The sequence below is a fragment of the Ambystoma mexicanum genome, chromosome 5q, assembly GCF_040938575.1.
Source record: "Ambystoma mexicanum isolate Mex_15411 chromosome 5q, UKY_AmexF1_1, whole genome shotgun sequence".
In the NCBI taxonomy this organism is placed as follows: domain Eukaryota; kingdom Metazoa; phylum Chordata; class Amphibia; order Caudata; family Ambystomatidae; genus Ambystoma; species Ambystoma mexicanum.
The window spans coordinates 213,351,350-213,371,456 of record NC_090933.1 but is presented as its reverse complement, the minus strand read 5'-3'; the positions used below and the strand labels follow the sequence as shown (position 1 = coordinate 213,371,456).

The following is a 20,107-nucleotide window of genomic DNA, read 5'->3' as shown; positions in this document are numbered from 1 at the left end:
TGTCAGTTGTAGCAGAGGTTGCAATATGGTAGCTACATTTGGTATGAATCTTCTACTGTATGTCAACCGACCTCAGAAACTGTGAACTTCACTTTATTCTGGCCAACCAAAAGAACCTTATGCCTGAAATATATACGAAAAATATCGATTTTGGACTGCAAGTATGTGTACTTTGTCTTCAATATCTTCTGCCCTGGATGTCGCTGCTGACAATAAACACTCACATTAGGCCAGCTAACACACCTGGAATAGTGTGCTGTGAACACCTTGACCACAGACGGCAGTCCACTATGTGTCGGAAGGGTGGTTATGTATTGTGACTCTGGGTGTAGTAAAAGTTGATGATATTCCGGATTTGCACTAGGTTTAGAAACTGTGGCTTCTAAAAATCTGTAGTGATGTCATCGATTGTTGGCCTGGTCAGGGAGGTGCATGTAATGTAACGTAATATAAATTGATCTTATTTAGCACCCAAAATTAGACTCCATTTTGTAAAAGTGGTTTACAGTACCTCGAGTATTCGCATACAGAAAAAGTAATGCCCCGAGGAATTATCTGGTGAAGGCCGATCAGAGAGAACCAGGCAGGATGCAATCCACAGGAACACAGCCCTGTAACAACTGCCAGCACTGCAGCAATGTCATTAGAGGGAGGGTGATAGCTCACTCTGATTCAGGGAAGAAAATTCCAGTCTCGGGAGGATAGCTCAGGGGCAACTTGGGGCACCACAGGTTCGAATCCTGGGTCCGCGCTTAGAAACCTCTGGGTATTAAGTGCGTTATAAATAACTTATCAGATCATTGAAACACTTGTGACATGATGAATGTCGTATATGGCTCAAAGTGTCCGTGTGGGCATGGGCATTACTACGTACAAAGCAAAAATCTACTGAACCAGGCGCACAAGTCTAACATTAGACTGAAGAATGTACACTCCCTTGTAACTTGACCTTTTGCTGAGGCTAAACATGCTGTGGTGCAAATGCAATTTGGGATCTTAGAGCAGGTATCAGTATCAAGGAGAGGAGGGGACCTGCATACTAAATTGTTACAGAGGGAGATCTTTGGTATCAAGTTTCTTGAATCTATGTCCCCCAGGGGATGAATGCTGAATGGGATCTCTCAAACATTCTATAGTTTGTACATGACACGCCTAGTGACATCCATCCTAATGTCCTTTGCATTGATCGACAAGATGTTACTACTTGTCAGTGTTATTAAGTGAGCGAAGGAAAAACCGGTGTTAAAGTTTTTGTGGTTCACTCAGTGCTTTTTATGTTTAGTAGTAAATTGGGTGGAAAAATGTTATTGTGCTCCATTTCATGGATTTGAATAATAACATCAGTGGAGATTAATGAGCGGAATCCATTGGTCTCTTGTACGCTTCCGTGAGAAAAGGGGGCATGTTTGCGATACAATGTTTAAACACTAGAATTTACTGTTAGTAGTATTAATGTTTTAGATTGTGAACAGGAACCATCTCGTTGTACTACATGCATCTCGAGAGAACAAGTATCATAAATCAGGTTAAGCGTATCACAGATACCAAAGTAATGTGATTGCACTCTGCTCAAAGCAGGAGTTAGTATGAGGATAAAGAATGGTGTCCTATTTTGAGGTTGGTCGAGGGACGTAGTTTGGCTATAGCTATTACTTGAGTAGATCCAATGAACTAACATTAAGGTGGACTAGGATTTTAGGTGAATGATTGAGGCTGTTGAATAGTGTATCAGATCTGTCCAAAAGGATTAGGCACATCAGATTGCTGCCAGTCTGATGTGCAGCATGGAATGTGTTTGACGTTCCAGCACGCACAAACGCTAGACGGAGCTTCAAACAATGAGCACCGGGCACTCGACTGGTTTTCAATTCCTGTCCCTCTGCTCGTGCTAGTAGATCTACCTTTTCGGGTGAGAATATATGCAATTTGAATTGATATGATTGCGGGATACATTATATGTGGTAGGAGTTTTTATTGGAGTTCATGTTATTACCCAATGTAGGTGATGTGGATTGACCGGTTAACCAATTGACTGCATGCTGCTGAAAACTGACTGTGCGTTAGCCGTGAGCACAACAAAGAGGGGTAAGCAAGTGACTATTGTGTTATGTAAAAAATGCTATAATGTTCATTTAGGTTCTATTGAGATGGGGCTGATAGAAACTTCTTTGTTGCAGGTACCTTTGAATGTTTTGGAGTGTTATTCTCTGAGGTTAGTACAATGTAAAACCCAAATTATAATGATTAGATTTTTTTTAAAAGGGGTTTAATGTTTACATTTGCTATTGCTTATAGGAAGACAGCACGATAGTCCTTGAAGAAGGATATGTTTATTTATCCGAAACGCATCAGGATGACAGAAATTGATATTTGCTATCATTATGCTATTTATATGAAGATGTGAATACAAGTTATATAACTATAGGTGAAAATCCTGTCATGTGATGATTTATGAGAACTTTGTTTTGTGATTTTGATTTGTTCATTTTTCATAAAATACTTGTAAGTAAAAGATTGTGAAAAGTGGTATGCTACCCATTCTATATTATTCACTTTAGAAAGAGAATCAGATTTGGAAAGTAATTTTTGGGTGATGTCCCCTGAGAGTGCATCTGAGTTACTCATTAGTTTAATGAGTCTTTGAAGGGATATGTTGTTTCTGATCCTGAGGGCCTAGGATCGGACACACCCGCACCAGAAGTTTAGGATTTTTTTAGGAATACTTTGAGAAATTAGCGACTGAGCAATTGAACAGGCGGTGCACCCCCATATCTGTTAGATAGAAGGCCATGGTTAGTGGGCCCGTTTAGGAAACCTATTGGAGCAATATGTAGAGTTGCCACGGCCGAAGGACGTGGGCAATGGGTATAGCCAAAGGCCATGGCTAGTGGGACCAGAAAAAAGCTATTGAAGCAACATGTAAAGGGGCCACGGCCGAAGGCAAAGGGCTAATGGTCATGGGTGAAGGCCATGGCTAGTAAGCCGGGGAGAAAGTGTCAGGGGTCAGCAATGCGAGGCAGACAACTGTTTGATGATTGATATGCCATTTTATTAAAGAAAAATTAAAGAGAAATGCCTCACAGTCCCTACTTTGTTGAGGCTTGCCCTGCCTAACCAAAGCTAAGGGGAAACATCCTAACACAGAATGTCTGGCCATCACACTAAACAACAAATACACAAAATATATGGCAGTTCAAATAACATCAACAATATTCATAGTTTCTTGATAACCTTTCAACAGACTGGGTGAATTCCCTTCCCCAGGATTCAAAGTGAATTCTGCTCCAATGCTCAAATAAGGAACTCCTTGTATGTAAAAATCAGTTCTTGATGTTTCAATGTCAAAATCAAGTTTTGTAAACCAAAGTTCCAGCAATAGCAAATATTTTCTTCTTGGTGCAATATGGACTTTCATCTTCCTCAGAACAGCACCAATGGTATTCCCAGCCACAATGCTTTGCCACCACTTCCAGCAATCCAAGAAGACTTGCCACAATTCAAAAGAAATGCAACTTCCATGACTATCATTGAAACACAGTTCTTGGTTAATAGTTTGAATGTCATTTGTTAAAAGATAAGAATTCACATTAGGCATATTTGTCAAGATGACTTCACAGTGCAGCTGCTTCTACTTCAACAACTTCACTTCTACTGAGGTTTACCATGAGAATAATCTCCTTTGCCTCATAGTACGCCACTTTGTTTAAGCTACTGACAACTACCACAGCTTCAGTACTTTGGTCTTCAGGACAGTTTTGACAATATTGTCAAGATCCGAGTCTACCTACCCCTTCTTCTCACCTGAATCCTCGGAGGCGAGTACCCGCTGCTCCGCCTCCGTCTTCTTGCGCTCTTTCCTTGTGGACACTTTATCCTTGGGTGCTTTAACCTTTTTTTCTCATGTAGATAAGGTCTGGCCCCGCCGGAGGCCACCGTGACAGAAGTGGGTACCTGCCCTAGGGGGATCCCAGGGGGCCAGCCTCAATTCTAGGGAAAAAGCCTGAAGGCCGAAAAAACCCTAGTCCATAGATGGGTTCAGTGATGTGGTGGCACAGACTTTCAAAGTATTGTCCAAAGTTCAAAAAAAGGTGTGACTGAGTCCAAAAGTTGCAATCCAAAGGTTTAGGATCCGGTAAGAAAAATGCAAGGGATAGTTGCAGTGCAGCAAGGAAAGAGGGCGGGGGTATTCAGAAGAAATACTAATGCGAGCACAATGGCAAGAAAGGTGAGAAGTGAGAATAAAAGAAGAGAAAGAAAGGGGAGTATAAAGGAAGAGGAAACATACACAGGAACCCTAGCAAGACATGAAAAGTATAAGCAAGACGCAGGACCAGAGAGTGAAGAGAAAAGGCTGATACCAAGTGATATCCTGCACAGAACAGGACAATGAGTTACCAGCTCCATCAAGGGAGGACCCGCGTTAGGCTGGAGGATCTCGGCTGGAACTCCAGGCGGACGCTGGTGAAAGAAAAGTAAACAGAAGGCTAGGCAGCAGCGCTGCCCGAAACAAATAGAGCAGGTAGGAAGCAAGAAAAACTAGAACGCGGAGGACCGCGGAGAGAGAGGGCTTAGCCGACTGCGAGTAGCAGGAGGTGAAAGCTGAAAAAGAAGTAAGGGCGCGGAGTACACCGCGCACAGCAGGCGTCGCCGCCCGAAGCGGGGCAGAAGGTGAAAGCTGGAGCGCCAGCAAGGAGATACACAGACCGAAACTGCAGGAAGGAAAGGCAGACTCAGAAAAGCAAAGCGAGGGGTGTAGAAAGAAAGATACTGAGGAGGGAAACACAGACGGAAGTACAGTAAAGCGGAGGAAAGAAAGAGAGTATAAACACAGGTGGGCAAGAATGACACAAGCACAAGTCACAGAGAGATGTACAAAGAAAACACAGATACAACGCACCAGCTCGTGGGCGGAGCCTGAATTTAAAGGCATAGCCGCCATGTTGGGTGAGGACTAGAAAGTTCACCCGGGAAGTCAGAACTTCCACCGGCTCCAGCACTTCCAACCGCGATTCGTGACAAATATTCCCTCTCAAGTATTTCAAGTAGGCAAGGAACTCTTCCTCTGAATATCTCTCCTCAAAAGGGGCAGCCGCTTTCCCACTCTTGTCTGTCTGCCACAACAACTTCAAATAATGTTCTTCAATAGGAAGTTTCCCTTCCACAACTTTGCCTTCATCTCTCTCCCAACTGTTAGCCCAGTAATTACCCAGAAGTATGAGTATAAGTATGGGGAGACTCTTGTTTGGGCAATGCTTGCTCTTCTCTACAATTGTAGATGCAGTGTTTAACTGCGTAACTTCTTGTATAGGAAATCTATGCCTACGTGAAAGTAAAGGCTAGAGTTCAGTCTTCCTTCCGAAAACACAATTAGGCCAACGCAACCACTTCTTTAGGTAGTTTTCAAAGGTTAAAAGTTTTACCAATAGTCTTGGCAAAGTTAGATTTCAGCAATGGCCTTTGCAACGTTTACTCTCCTTAACCAGAGACATGCAGCCACTTCTTCATAACGTTTTACAGTCCTAAGAGTTTAACAATTGTTCTTTGCAGCGTTTGCTCTTGCCGCGAATAAAAGGAATTACACTACATGGAGTGTTATTTTTCCATTGTTCCCTTATTAAAGTTTCTACAAACAACTTCTGCTCACTTTTGACTATACGTGAGTGAATAGGAAACTGGATACTGTTGCCAGCATTAAGGAAGGAATCCGAATGCCAGGTTTCGCTCACTGGCTTCTGTGAACCTTGTTCTGTGGATTTCACTGTTTCCACGACTTCTGCCACAATTTCTACTTCTTCTGGCTTCATGGGGACCCACACCCTTCCTCGTTGAAGGTGTCTCCGATCCGGCCTCTCATTTATGGAGCCCCTTTCGCTCCTGAGTCCTGCGGCTTGACAACAGCTCCTCACTTATGTCTCCAATACGTTCTCTGCATGACAACCACTCCAATCAGGCTCACATGGTGAAAGACAGCCTTGCTGCATGCCTTCCGCTTCACAGCCTCTGTACTTCAGAGTTTGGGAAACAGGACCATTTCAGAAAAAGCAGGAGAAATCTGCTGCATCCACATCTGGCGCCGCTCTGGTTCTCCCGTTTCTGATTGGTTTGCCAGCTTTGTACCATCTTCTTTCTGCCTCTATTGCTAAAACACACACTCAAGTCACAGTTCCAGCACCTTCTGATTACTTGTACCGAGGGGGGCCTTTTATGCCTCATAGGTTCCTTCAGGTCTGGGATATTAGGCTTACTTGCCTGACTACTCCTACTACATCCCTCTTCAACCCTCGTCCTTCCAGGATTTTCGGACGCGCATTCCCTTTTAACTTCTGCTATTTTGCCAACAGCCATCAAAAGTGTGGGATTACGGGGAAAGTTAAATAAGGTTTTTTCCCAGTCATCCTGGTCTGTTTCCCCATCCATGTCATCCTCCCACAGTACACCACCCTCAGGGTCGGGATCACAAAGCGTCTGCCTTTCCTTGGCCACATGAGAAGGGTCCCAGACCAGGTTTCTGGGAGGAATCATATCTGATTCATCACAAAAGGTATTGTTTTAAAAGATACAGTGGACCCAAAACACATGTATAGAGGCCACAGCCAAATCCTGTGGCCACCTAATGTGTCCAAAAGAAAGATGTAGTAGAGGCACGTAAAAAAACTATGCTATAATAAAACCCTTGAAGTTCACTAAAAAAACTTTAGTTAGTTTAGTTAAGTTGAGCAGATTTAACACAACAAAACCCTTGCAATTCAGTGGATGTGGGAAGTCATGACCAGCATAACCCAGCACATTCCCGTTGATATCCCTCATAATGCAATGTCCCCCATATGCCATTTTGTATGTCATTGTGACTCCCGTCTCTTATAATATGTATGTGCTCATGGGCATTGGGAACACGCCTAGTTCCCACATCCACTGAATTTCAAAGGCCTTTTGTGTTAAACCTGCTCAATTTAACTAAACTTTAAAGTTTTTTCAGTGAATATAGATATGCCTTTGTGCAGAAACCTGGCAGAGTTTTCCTAATGGGCAGCAACCTGGGCAAACATTCAAACAAATTCTTACACTGGTAAAAGGCAGAGTGGGCTAACAGGTGATCATAGACCCTCCTCATTGGTTACCTTTCGATCTCACTTTGGGAACTGGTGTCAAATTAACAACCCAGTCACGTTGCCCAAAGCCATGATAGGTTTTAAATACAAAATGTACATGTTGCTAGTTCCTGCCAGCATGACATTGCTGTGGGTCAGATGGTTGGATTTGTCTGTTGGTAGTTCATAGTGCATAACCAGCTGCATTGTACCATAGTCCCATGTAAGACTGAGTTGTGCTGCAGGTGCAGTGTCATTGAGGGTATCCAGTGATTTTAGGGAAGACTTTTTCTTCACTGTATTTTTTGACAAAACATTTTTACCAAAAAAATACTGATTGTTTAAAAAAATATATATATATATATTCAATGAAAAAACTTTGTTAAAAGGACGTTATGGTTAAGTTGGACTAATAAAAACCTATGAAATTCAATGAAAAAACTGGACAGTACTCCTACGGAACCACCTCCATGCGCCGCCACACCAAATCCAATGACCGCAACGCTCTCAGAAAGGTTATTCCTTTCTCAGCAAGTAGTAAGCTGTCTTCCTCCACCTCATCTTCCTGAACAAATACTGTAACCACACAGCCTGATGTCTACGGGCATTGGTGCGTTATAAATACATAAATAAATAAGGAGGGCTACAGCCCATTATTGTCCATTGCAGCCCCGGAAATGGCAGATAAAGGCCATTAGCACCTCTGGTTCCCAAAGCGGGAACCCAGGGTGCTAAAACATAGATTTTTCTTCCTATAGTGGGACGCCTGTGGCGTCCCGCTGTAAGTAAGGAAGGAAAATCCTTTTCCAAGACAGCCAACATGGAAAGAGAAGGCGGGGCTCCATACACAGCCCCTCTCCCCTTGCCATGGCAGCCCACAAAACCCTATGAACATATTACCACAAGCACTTTTTTTCCCTTTCAAACCTATCCTACCTTCGAATAACTTTACCACATAGCCGGTCCCAGGTAGACATAGCCACTTTAACACCATTTTTCGTCCCTAGCGGTCATGGCCAGTAGGCAGATTGTCCGTGTCATAACATTATGCCATGACCCAGACAATCTGGCTACTGCCCACAGCCACAGGCTATACCTCAGTCACAAAAGCTATATGACTATTTTTTGTACCTACATTATTACACTTGTCAAAAAATAAAACACGGGCACATTTGCAAAACCATGCTTTAATGTCCTTGCCAATGCTCCTCACGAGTTTGCTCGAAATCGCCATGTTTTATTTTTTAAAAATTGTCAAAATGTATGTACATGCAACAGTCATATAACTTAACTCCCACTCGACAAAATCCATTCAGTCTTTACACAAACTTTGAAGGTTTGGTGTATAATCTTTCTCAAAACTTTTGTCCACATTCGTCAAATAGCAACAAAGTTATAAGCCATGAAAAAATGTTGAGACGCCCCCTTTAATTTCGCCCCCTCTTGAGAAAATCCCACCAAACTTTAGAAAACCATTTATATCTAGATCCAAAATCGTTTTGCCAAATGTTGTGCAGATTCGTCAAATGACACCATATTTATATGCATTTACAATATTTTGGGACCCCCCCTCTAATTTTGCCCCCTCTTGACAGAATCCCAAAGAATGTAGCAAAACCATTCAGGATTAGTTCTAGAATGAAATTGCAAAATTACATGCAGTTTCATTGAGTGGCGCAAAAGTTATTAGCCATCCAAAAACTGCTTTTCCCCAACCCTGTAATGCAGGAATAGGTACAGATGTCCTAGAACATGTGAAGTGTCCGCGAACACCATAGGACTGTCCCCAGAACATCCAGAGTGTTCACGGACATTCGGGGGTGAAACTACCCGTTGTTTGGCTTCTAATGGCCATGTCCTATCCAATCCTCACCCCCCACATCCCCAGAGATTGTTTGTCGAGTTTGACAAGTGAAATGCTGCTTCTTTAAAAAAAAAGTTTTCACTGCGCTGTTCGCGCACCCCAAAAAAGTCTGCGAATCCAAGATGGCGGGCGTTTCAAGAAAACAGACACATTTCATGTTTTCTCACCATCCAATCAGCTGCCGTGTCCCGGTGTCCGCGGACCACGCAAAAGTCTGCACATTTTTCTGGCCAATCAGAGGCCAGTCCACGGACAGTGCGACCAATCAGAGGCCAGTCCGCCGACCAAACAGGGAAGTGAGTCCGCGGAGCGGACGTAGATATCACTAATTCTTTTGCTTTACATTTTGGTCATTTAAAAAGAAACTACTGGACGGATTTTGTAACGCTCACCTGGTATCCACGGGGACGTCACTCAGCCTGTTCTGACCTCTTATGACCTCAAATCCTTCCCTGGAGTCTACTCGACTGGAGACTGGGCCTGAAACACAGGATTGGTACAGTTTAACTCCCTATTGTCTCTGTGTGCTTGAACACCTTGTTCCCCGGGGTCCAACCCTTCCCTTTGATCCACAGCTCACCTTGTTTTCTTGGAAAGTGTGCTCTCCGCCCTGCTTTCAGCGCAGGGACGCGTTGATTGATGCAGGCTCGTTGCTGCCTAGTTACTTCACTGGCAAGAGTCCGACAGGTAAGTATAATGAGGCTTTTGAACAGTTCTCTAACTTCGTTCCTTTCCTTCCTTGGATGATGGCCGGCATCCAGGGATGGCGACGTGCTGCTGAGATGAGTAGCGCTGAAGGTGAGTGAGAGCGTGATGCGCAATGCGACCCTTCCGTATTTGTATTGAACTGAGTTCTTTTTCTGTGTCTTTTAGGTGCCGCGATGTTTTAAGCGTGGATGCCGGGTATGAAGATAATGCGGTGAGTAAGCGCGGTATGCGGCGCCTCTAGATGTTTCCACGCTAACCTGGAGTGTCTTTTCCCTTTTGCAGATGGTTGAGAAGCTCCGGAGACAGAGTTCCCCCAGAGCGACTGGGATTCAGGTAAGCGTTTGAAGCTCGTACAGTCTTTAAAAATAAGTGAGGATTTGCTGAATGCTTACTAATGGCTTTTTTCTGTTCTTTTCCCTTTTCCTTAGGAAGCGGCGTGCCAGGATGGGAATGACACCGCCGAAGATGCCTGCAGAACAGAAGAAGCGATGAATGATGGGTAGAAGCGCTGCAAGGTAAGGCTGTTCCTAACAGTGTTCTTGTTCTTGCAGGAGCTGAGCGCAGAAGAAAGATGCAGGCCTACTGGAGATTGATCCGAACACGGTGAGTGTCACGCTGCAGGTGCAGAAAACACAAAGCATGTTTCTCAGCCTGGACGTGGCTTAAATAGTCTCTGGGTATCCCAGGTGTCGCTGGGCTGAACCACACCCAATGGACTAGACTGCACATGCAGTTCTGGGAACCGAAATATGTGGGGGCATCCATCTTGTCCCCAAAATGCACTACAAGTCCAATCCCCAATGTTATCCTATGGGAGTGAGTGAGTCTGGTGCCACAAAAGTCTGACTCCAAGTGGGTCTTTGGAGGGATGGAGAGGCCCTTGAGGGCCATGTAGGTGATTGTGGCCTGGCTCAAGCCTGACATCTTGGAGGGCTGGGGACATGAGGAGCAGGAATCATGACAGATTTACACCAAATAAAAAAAAAAGCACGCTTTCGGGACCAAGCCACCGCTCCTGCCGCAAATTTGGTGTAAATCCGTCCAGCGGTATGGGCTGTAGGCGTGAGCAAAGTTTTTTCCCATTATGTCTATGGGTCAAAAATAAATTTTGGGATCCCCCCTATAACTTTGCCCCCCCTGGACCAAACCTCACCAAACTTTTCAAAAAAATGTGTGTCTAAACTTCCCTTACTCCAGTGCTACTCCCTTGTTTAGCGGATTCCAATTCCTCCTTGGTAATATACGGTTCTGCCCGCGCTTACATTTGTGGAATTGTTGTTATCGCCTTCTCCTCAGCCCTTGCTCAGATCTGTACTGCACTCGTACTCTGCCTTTGGTACGGTACGAGCCTTCTGATACTTTCTGGTTCCCAAACCCTTCCCGGACTCAGTTCTATAACTTCCTGATCCTCCCTGGGAAACTGAACGCCTGCATCTCTACGAGACTGGTACCCTACCTGCACACTGGCGACAGAGGACGCTCGCCCGTATCTGTACAAGTCCTGAACCATCAGAAAGAAGGAGAAACCTCGGAAGAACAAGAGTTCAAAGGATAAACAGGTGAGATTTGAGGCAAAGTGTGACAGTTTGCGACGCCAAGGATTTGATATTGAAACAGATATGGAGGCCGCTGTTCAGGACCTTATGAGAGGAATGCAAGAGTTAACAACCGAAGTAGAGAATCCTAAAGCCGAAAATGCAGCACTAAAACAACTTGTGCTATCCAGAGACTCGGCATTTCAAGAAAGTGCCATGGTTGGGGGCATAGTGGACAAGTACGATGGAACCACCAAGGCACTATGTTCCTTCCTTGATTCATGTCTAGTGCATTTCACCTTCAAACCATACTATTTCTCTACACCCAGGGCTAAAGTGGGATTCATAATCTTTCACCTCTCTGGAAATGCTTTAGCTTGGGCAACATCCTTAGTGAATTCGGGAGATCCACTCCTGGACAACTATGAAGGATTTGTGGAAGCCTTCAAAACTATGTTTTGCCGCCCTGAACAAGTATACAGTGCTCAAGAGAAACTATTGGAGTTCCAACAAGACAATCAAGATATGTTGTCTTACGTAACCCGCTTTAAGCAACTGGCCAAGAAGGCAAATTGGACTCCAGAAGCTTGTTTTACATTGTTTCGTCATTGATTAAATGACAAAATCAAGGATGAACTGGCCAGAGTGGCCTGTCCAGGTTCCTTCCAGGCTTTGTTAGACTTGTCCTTAGAAATAGACTTCCGCATCCAAGAGAGAAAGGCAGAAAAAAGAAAGACACGGCCATTACCACCGATGGTTCCCTTGGATTATCCTAGTCCTAAAAAAACAGCCTCCCCTCATTCTCCAGAACCTGAACATATGCAACTTGGTTCCTTGCGGGGACCTATCTCTCCACAGGAAAGGATACGTCGGATCAACACTGGATTCTGTATGTAGTGTGCTTCTGACAAACACTGTGTAAGAAATTGTCCAATAGCCCCACCTCGGCGTTCGGGAAACGCCAGCTCCTGATCTTGAACGGAGCCCAGCTTCGGGAGAAAAGCACATGCTTCGATTCTTCTCCCTACATGAACTGTCAACATTCAAATAGCTTAGTGATACTTCAGGTATTCTTGTCAACCGCCAATAGGGAGAAGCATTCCATCCTGGCCCTGGTGGATTGTGGTGCTATGGGTATTTTTCTGGACCATGAGTGGGCTTTGAAACACCATATACCCCGAGAATCCCAGGCTGTCGAAGGAATAGATGGGAAACCATTATCTTCTGGACCCATAACCCAGCAAACAACGGAATTACTACTGTCAATAAACAACCACCAGGAGACGTTATGTTTTGACATAATAAAGGCAGCTCATTACCCGATGGTTTTGGGTATGCCTTGACTCCAAAAGCACAACCCATATATCAGCTGGGCAGCCGGTTCCTTGTTTCTAGACTCAGAATTTTGTATATCTCATTGGCTGTCCCAGAATATGATGCTACCCTTATCCGCAGAAACCCAGGCTTCCGAACATTCATCGATTTGTGTGTCCAACATTACCCAGGTACCTGAGAAATACCAACAATTTTCAGACATATTCTCATCAGCTATTGTTCAATCAATACCTCCTCATCGTCCCGAAGAATGTGCTATCGACACGGAGAATTCTGCATTTATACCATTTGGAAAGATGTTTATACTTTCTGAACCCGGGAAAAGAGCTCTACGTGAATACCTGGACACCAACCTCGCCAATGGAACCATTCATCCTTCTAAGTCTCCTGCGGGGGCCTCATTGTTTTTTGTGCCCAAGAAGGATACCAAAGAACTCCGACCCTGCCTGGACTACTGGGGTCTTAATCAATGCACCCTTAAGGATTGTTATCCGTTATCACTCATCTCAGATATCTTGGAAGCTGTGCGCGCCGCCGTCATCTTTACCAAACTTGACTTGCGGGGCACGTACCATTTGATCCATATTAAGGAAGGCGATGAGTGGAAGACTGCCTTCAGGACACCCTTCGGACATTTCGAATATTTAGTGATGCCATTTGGTCTAGCCAATGCTCCAGCAGTTTTCCAGCACTTTATGGACAGAGTTTTTTCAGGCATGCTATTCCTTTTTGTTATTGTTTATCTGGATGACATTTTGATTTATTCCAGTGATCCCATACTACATCAAGAACATGTGACTCTGGTCTTACAATGCTTGCGAGAGAATAAACTGCTGGCCAAGCCAGAGAAGTGTGTTTTCCATGTCACTACTGTTCATTATCTGGGGTTAGTTTTAAGTTCTCAAGGAATAGAAATGGATCCTGCCAAGATGGACTCTATCCTTTCGTGGCCTGCACCTACATCAGTAAAACAGATACAATCCTTCCCGAGACTTGCACATTTTTATAGGAAGTTCATCCCTACATTTTCTGCCAAGTACAACCTATAATTGCATTATTGAAGAAAGACATACCCTTCAACTGGTCGATAGATCAAGAGACCACCTTTCAAGAACTAAAACAAAGATTCACTCAAAGACCCATCCTGGCTCAACCGGACATCAATAAACCCTTCCTGGTGGAAACCGACGCATTAGACTACGCCATAGTGGCAGTCCTAAAAGAAGAATCTGAGGACAAGGAAGAACATCCCATTCCATATTTGTCTCGAACCTTGAATCCTAGTGAAACACATTACTCAGTATTGGAGAAGGAATTGCTCACCATCCGGCAGGCTTTTACAGAGTGGCGTCATCTACTCTTGGGTGCCAAGTTTCCTGTACAAGTTCGAACTGATCATCAGAATTTACAGGTCCTTCAGTCCCTGGAGTGGAGAAACAGTTGTCAGGCTTGTTGGGCCTTCTTTTTCACCCAATACCAGTTTCACATCCACCATGTACCCGGTACAACCAACATAATAGCTGACGCACTATCCAGACATCCTGATTACGAACCTGATGAAGCCTGTGCCTTCCAAAGATGTTTCCCGAATCTGTGTTCATTGCCCAGGCCAACTCTCTATTGGATAACATCCGCACTGAAACCCCACTCTCTGAACTCTGGAAGGAATACACCAAGACTAACAAATGGTTTCTCATTGCCAAGGACGGTTATCTCTTCAAGGACAAGTGTCTGGCTATACCTACACAAACCCTAAGAACCAAGATAACAAACCTCTGTCATGATACCTTCCATTCCCGGCATCGGGGCATTACGGCTACTTTTAAACTCATCCAGAGAAACTTTTGGTGTCCTAGAATGGCTGATGATATAAAGGCATACATCCAAGCTTGTGCTGTCTGCAGTCAGAACAAGTGCGACAATAAAAAGACAGCTGGTCTCCTTCATCAATCTGCATTGCCAGACGGTCCTTGGGAGATAATTGCCACCGATTTCATTGTAGAATTACCTCCTTCCAAAGGCTTCACAACCATCATGGTTACCATCGACCTGTTTACGCATATGGCCAATTTCATTCCCTTAGATAAGCTACCATCGGCACAAGAAATGGCAGGAATTTTCTTGAACAACATCTTTAGATCACATGGGCTCCCTTCCAAAATCATCTCAGTCTGTGGACCTCAATACATTTCCCAGTTTTGGAAGTACTTGTGCCAAATGTTGGGTATTCAACAAGCCTTGTCTTCAGGATACCATCCTTAGACCAACGGGATAACCGAACAAGTAAATCAGACCCTAGAACAGTACCTACAATGTTTTGCCTCCAATTCCTTCCTGGTAATATTCGGCTCTGCCCGCGCTTACCGATTGTGGAATTGTTCTTACCGCCTTCTCCTCGGCCCTTGGCCGGATCCGTACTGCACTCGTACTCTGCCTTTGGTACGGTACAAGCCTGCTGATTCCTTCCTGGTTCCCAAACCCTTCCCGGACTCAGTTCTATACCTTCCTGATCCTCCCTGGGAAACTGAGGCCTGCATCTCTACGAGGCTGGTACCCTACCTACACACTGGCGACAGAGGATGCTCGCCCATGCCTGTACAAGTCCCGAACCATCAGAAAGAAGGAGAAACCTCGAAGAACAAGAGTTCAAAGGATAAACAGGTGAGATTTGAGGCAAAGTGTGACAGCAAAGGGCAATTCCTGTTTGGACTTGGGCAGACGAAGTAAAGGGCAATTCCTGTTTGGACCTGTTCGGAACAGCAGGACCCAGGGCCCGAACCCCTGCTCAGACAACAGGTAAGCATGCATCAACATGTGTTTTCTCACTCCGTCCCCACAGGCCATCCCCACCATCACCAGGCAACACCACCGTTGGCATTGCCCCTCCTCTAAGGCATGGACTCTGCAATGCAGCAACCTCACCCACATCACCCTCAAGCCCATCAACACCCCCTCACCGTCCATAACACAGACGTTGGTGCTCGCCAACACACGCTCAGCTATCACCCATACAGCAGACATCACCGACCACATCACTACACACAACCTTGACACCATCTTCATCACCGAGACCTGCTGACACCCAACGCCACCTACATCTTCGATTTCCTTGTACACGACAGCCCCAGCATCCAATAGAGAGGCTGGCCGAGCAAGACAGGAGGAGGCTTTGCAGTCATACACAAGACCTTGTGGCCCTGCACCAGACTTCACGTTGACAACATTGTCTCCTTCGAAGTCCTCTCCTGCCACTTCCCACTCTCCCCGATAGACACAGTACCCTTCCATGTCATCTACAGACTACCCAAACCCAACACCGCCTTCATCTGAGACTTTGCTGACCTGGTCACCACCATGTCCCTCAGGTACGCAACCAACATCTTCCAAGGAAACTTCAACCTTCCAGGCAACAAGGCCACCAAACAGATGAAGGAAGCTCCCTTCAGCCTTCTCGACACCCTTAGCCTCACACAGCACACGAAAGACCCAACACATGAGAAAGGTAACATCCTCGACCTAATCATCACTGCACTGTCTTCCCTCTACTACAGTTCTCCTCTCCTGCTTGACTAGTGTGACCACCTTCCTGTGCCTTTCAACATTCTGCACACCACCCCAGTCACGGACTACCAGCAGAAACCAAGCAGACAAACCTCCAGGTCCTTCAAGAACTTTGAAGAAGAAGACCTCGCCAACCTACACCTTACATGGAACGAACACCCCCAACCAAACTGTAACTCTCTACTGGAAGAACTCAATGCCACCCTCTCAGCCTCCATCGACCAACACATACCTCAAACAACTCACATGCAAACCAAAACCGCCAGCACCCAAGACCGTGGTACACGCAAGAACTCAACCTCAGCAAAAGAATCATCAGGGAACAAGAGAAAACTTGGTGCCGCTCCAGGATTGCATATGACCTGGTGCTCCTCAAGGAACTCCGAGCAAGCCGCCGACAACTAATCAACACAGCCAAGGCCTCCTACTATCAGAATACCATAGCAGAAGCTGACAACAAAAGCAGAGCCCACTTCAAAGTGGTCAAGCAGTGTGCAGACTCATTCCCCAACCCTACCATACCGCACTCCATCGGAAAATCCATTGCCATCAACACCTTCTTCATCAGCAAAATCAGCAAGATTCATCAGCACATAGGCGCCAGCTCTGCATCCACAGACCCACCTCACGTCCCTCCTCGCGAAATCTCCACACCCTGGACAACATTCAAGACACTCTCAACAGAGGACCTGGTAAAAGCCCTGGCTGCCCTCAAAGCCACATTGTATACAAATGACATCCTTGCAGCATCCATCCTCAAGACCCTTCCCGCAGAAGCTCTCTTCCCTACCTGGAGATCATCAACAGCTCCCTAACTCAAGGCATCTTCCCATCGACCCTAAAAACAGGATAAATCCTCCCGCCTACTAAAGAAACTTACTCTGGATCCTGACAACCTAGGTAACTATCGCCCCATCATCCATCTTCCATTCCTAGGTAAGATCATTGCAGAAACACATCAACACCAACAATCTCCTCCAAACCTACCAATCCGGATCCAGACCCAGGTGCAGCATGGAGACAGCAACCATACAGGTGGTCGACGATGCCCTCAACATCCTTGACGACGGCCACTCCTGCCTCCTGGTTCTACTCGACCTCTCAGCCACTTTCAACACATTAGACCACAAAGCACTTACACACACCCTACATCAGCGCATTGGGGATCAGCCACCTTGTCCTATGCTGGCTCAACTCCTACCACGCCAACTGCAAGCAGTTTGTTCAGATGGACATCTCTAGATCACCAGTGCTACCCGTCACCTGTGGAGTCCGTAGGGTTCCATCCTCTCCCCAGTGATCTTCAATCTTTACATGGAGCCGCTGGGAACCCTCCTAGCCACATACAACATCCACATGCAACAATTTGCTGATGGCACACAGCTATACCCCAAGATGGACTCCATCAAGGACATCCATAGGCTCAAAACCTGCCTCTCGCTGATCCAGTCTTGGATGCCCAGTGCATACTTGAAGCTCAACCCCTCCAAGACAGAATTCCTACTCCTCACCAACAACACCGAACACCCAGACATACAGACCTGGCTATCAACCATGAACCTTGAGGGCTTCACACCTGAGCTCACCTCCTGCGCCAAGTCCTTGGGTTCCACATCGACAAACACCTCTCCTTCAAGGCACACATAGCTAAGAAAACTCAGACTGCTTGGTATCAGCTCTCCCTCCTGCAGAAAGTCCGGACAACTTTAGAACCAATGTTCAAGCACTGGTCCTATCCCACCTGAAAGGGGGCAATACACTCCTCAAAGACCTCCCGCCATCCTCCCTTGTGCCCCTGGGAAGTGTCCTACACATGGCCGCACGCCTCATCAAGGGTTCTACACAGATAGGACCACACAACCCTGGCCCTCATCAAACTTCACTGGCTCCCACTGCACACACCAATCACCTTCAAGTCTACCAGTTGCCCTCCAGTCACCCAGCTAGCTTGTGGAGAAACTCAGCATCTCCGGTGGACAGCTCCCCACCAGAAGCCAGGAGATGTGCAGACTTGCAATCCGCTGCTGCAATAGGAAACAACCAGAAAACAAGCCTCCTCTGCCTATGCACCAGGACTATGGAACCTCCTCCCTGTTGGCATCAGACTCGCCCCCACGCTCCTACAATTCAGAAAAGAACTCAAGACCCACCTCTTCAAGTAGCCTCTCCACCTCGGCCATCACGTCGCCCCTTGTGCCACCGGACTCGGTAGACGCCGTCCGCCCATTTCCTCCCCGCCACACGGTGCAGCTGTACCCAGGGATGTCATTTAGGGGTTGCCATTTCGTCCTGCGCACGAGGACTGCCCGAAGGACAGTAGGTCCCATAGGAATGACTCAGAATTTCTGGTGGGGGGGCAATGGTGTTAGGCCCATCTCCCTCACCCCCACCACCCCTTCTATAAGCAGTGGTCGAATTGGGCGGGAGGGGTCGAGAGTGGTGTATTATGCAATGCCAGGCTACGAAAACACAGACCCATGCATGGCGGCACACACAGACTGCCCGAAGTGCTACGAGGCTATTCCACTGGCAGATGAGCACTCTTCAAATACCACATATAAACCTTTTCATTGTGAATTCTTTTGGCACAGCCTTCTATGTCTCTGCTCTTTGCAAAAGTCCCCCACTCCCCCCACGAGCTGTTAAGAAAAGTGTTGAATTATTTTTGTAGTCCCCTAGCCTGAACTCAATGTTTAATAGTATAACAGCAGTGGGATGTTAACATTTTGATACACACATCGTTTAGCAATTGGGAAGAACAGCTCATGGTGTTAATGCGCCTGCTACACCGTCCAGTGAGTCTAAAGTATTCATCGTGGGGTCGCTTCTTCTGCAGAAGCGGGATTTCCCAGATGTTGTGCTGTAACGCCCACGGCAATACTTTGCGGCACTGTGTACACAGTGACACAATAATGCAGCACACCGTTAAACACGTAAAACCAATAGTGACAACGTTACAATAAAACACGTAAGAAAAACAACTTGCCTTTCCTTTCATGGCGAAGCTGGCGTGCATTTTCTAGTAGCTTCTTTTGGCGGGTCTCGCGCGCCGTACCGCCCTCCTTGCGCCACTCTTTGTGAGCAGACTGCCTTGAACGGGGAAAACACATTCCTGGTCTGGTTTCACCAAAGCTGCTGGGTCTGGCCCTCGCGCCCCTCCTCCACCCCGTCAGTGGCCAAGTCAGGAATTCGTTATTTTTGTTTTTTTAGAATGTGAGGCTCGCCGCGCATTTTGGGCAGAATCCAAGTGGACCTGAGCTCTAAGCATGATTACGTTTTTTTAGTAATCACAGTCCAGGGGAGAACTGGCAACATTTGCCCTAGGGGGTGAGTGTCATTTTCCGGCCCATATGCTGGCGGCAACCTACCCCAATGCAGAGGCCCCTAAATTCCATAACAAACGTAAACTCAATATCAGCCTCTGCTCCCACACATTCTCAAGTACATATAGTAGACACTATTGACATTACTTTCCTCTTATGCAACATATCTTGCAGCCATGTTTGCAGGAACGTCAGTTAGGGGGCGCCAGGGGGCGCCAGGAGTCGCAAGTGCGAGCCCTTAGGCCTCCCCTGCTACCCCTGTGGTCTCCCTTGCTAACCCTAAAAAAACGTTTTTTTTAAATGCAAGCTCCTGGGATTTGGCCAGCACCATGGGGCTCTTTGCATCTGGAGAGGCTTTCTTTCTTTTTCAGGCATATTTAAAACAAATGGGTTCCACAAGTCTAAAACTTTCAGCAGTGATCTTAAATAAGAAAGAATAGGAATACCAAATGATTTGTCTTTCTGGAATTCTATACAATAAGTGCTAGACTCATTAAAGGTTTATTTCAGGCACACTTCAGGGGGCGAGTCACTGATTTAGTTCTTAAACACCTCAACTCAGCCTTTCATCTTTCTGAGGTCAATAAATGAGTACCAACACAGGCTGGGTGATATGGGATGTATATTTTTTCTATATAAAGCACGTAAGCGTAAGTGCTATATAATAACACATCATTATCATTTGGTCATGGA

The 20,107-nt window shown here is 45.9% G+C and overlaps 1 protein-coding gene across 3 annotated transcripts in view; it reads right to left on the bottom strand.

The window, feature by feature from the left end:
- Window positions 1-19,226, bottom strand: part of LOC138497336 (beta-Ala-His dipeptidase-like) — a 596,337-nt gene extending 577,111 nt beyond the window's left edge. For 2 of the 3 annotated variants that reach the window (XM_069620733.1, XM_069620732.1), the window contains exon 1: window positions 19,078-19,226. In XM_069620733.1, coding sequence (XP_069476834.1) covers window positions 19,078-19,107 — 30 coding nt within the window. In that variant the 5' untranslated portion in view covers window positions 19,108-19,226. The remainder of the gene's footprint in view (window positions 1-19,077) is intronic. The other variant, XM_069620729.1, reaches the window with a different exon arrangement.
- Between the last annotated feature and the right edge of the window lie 881 nt (window positions 19,227-20,107).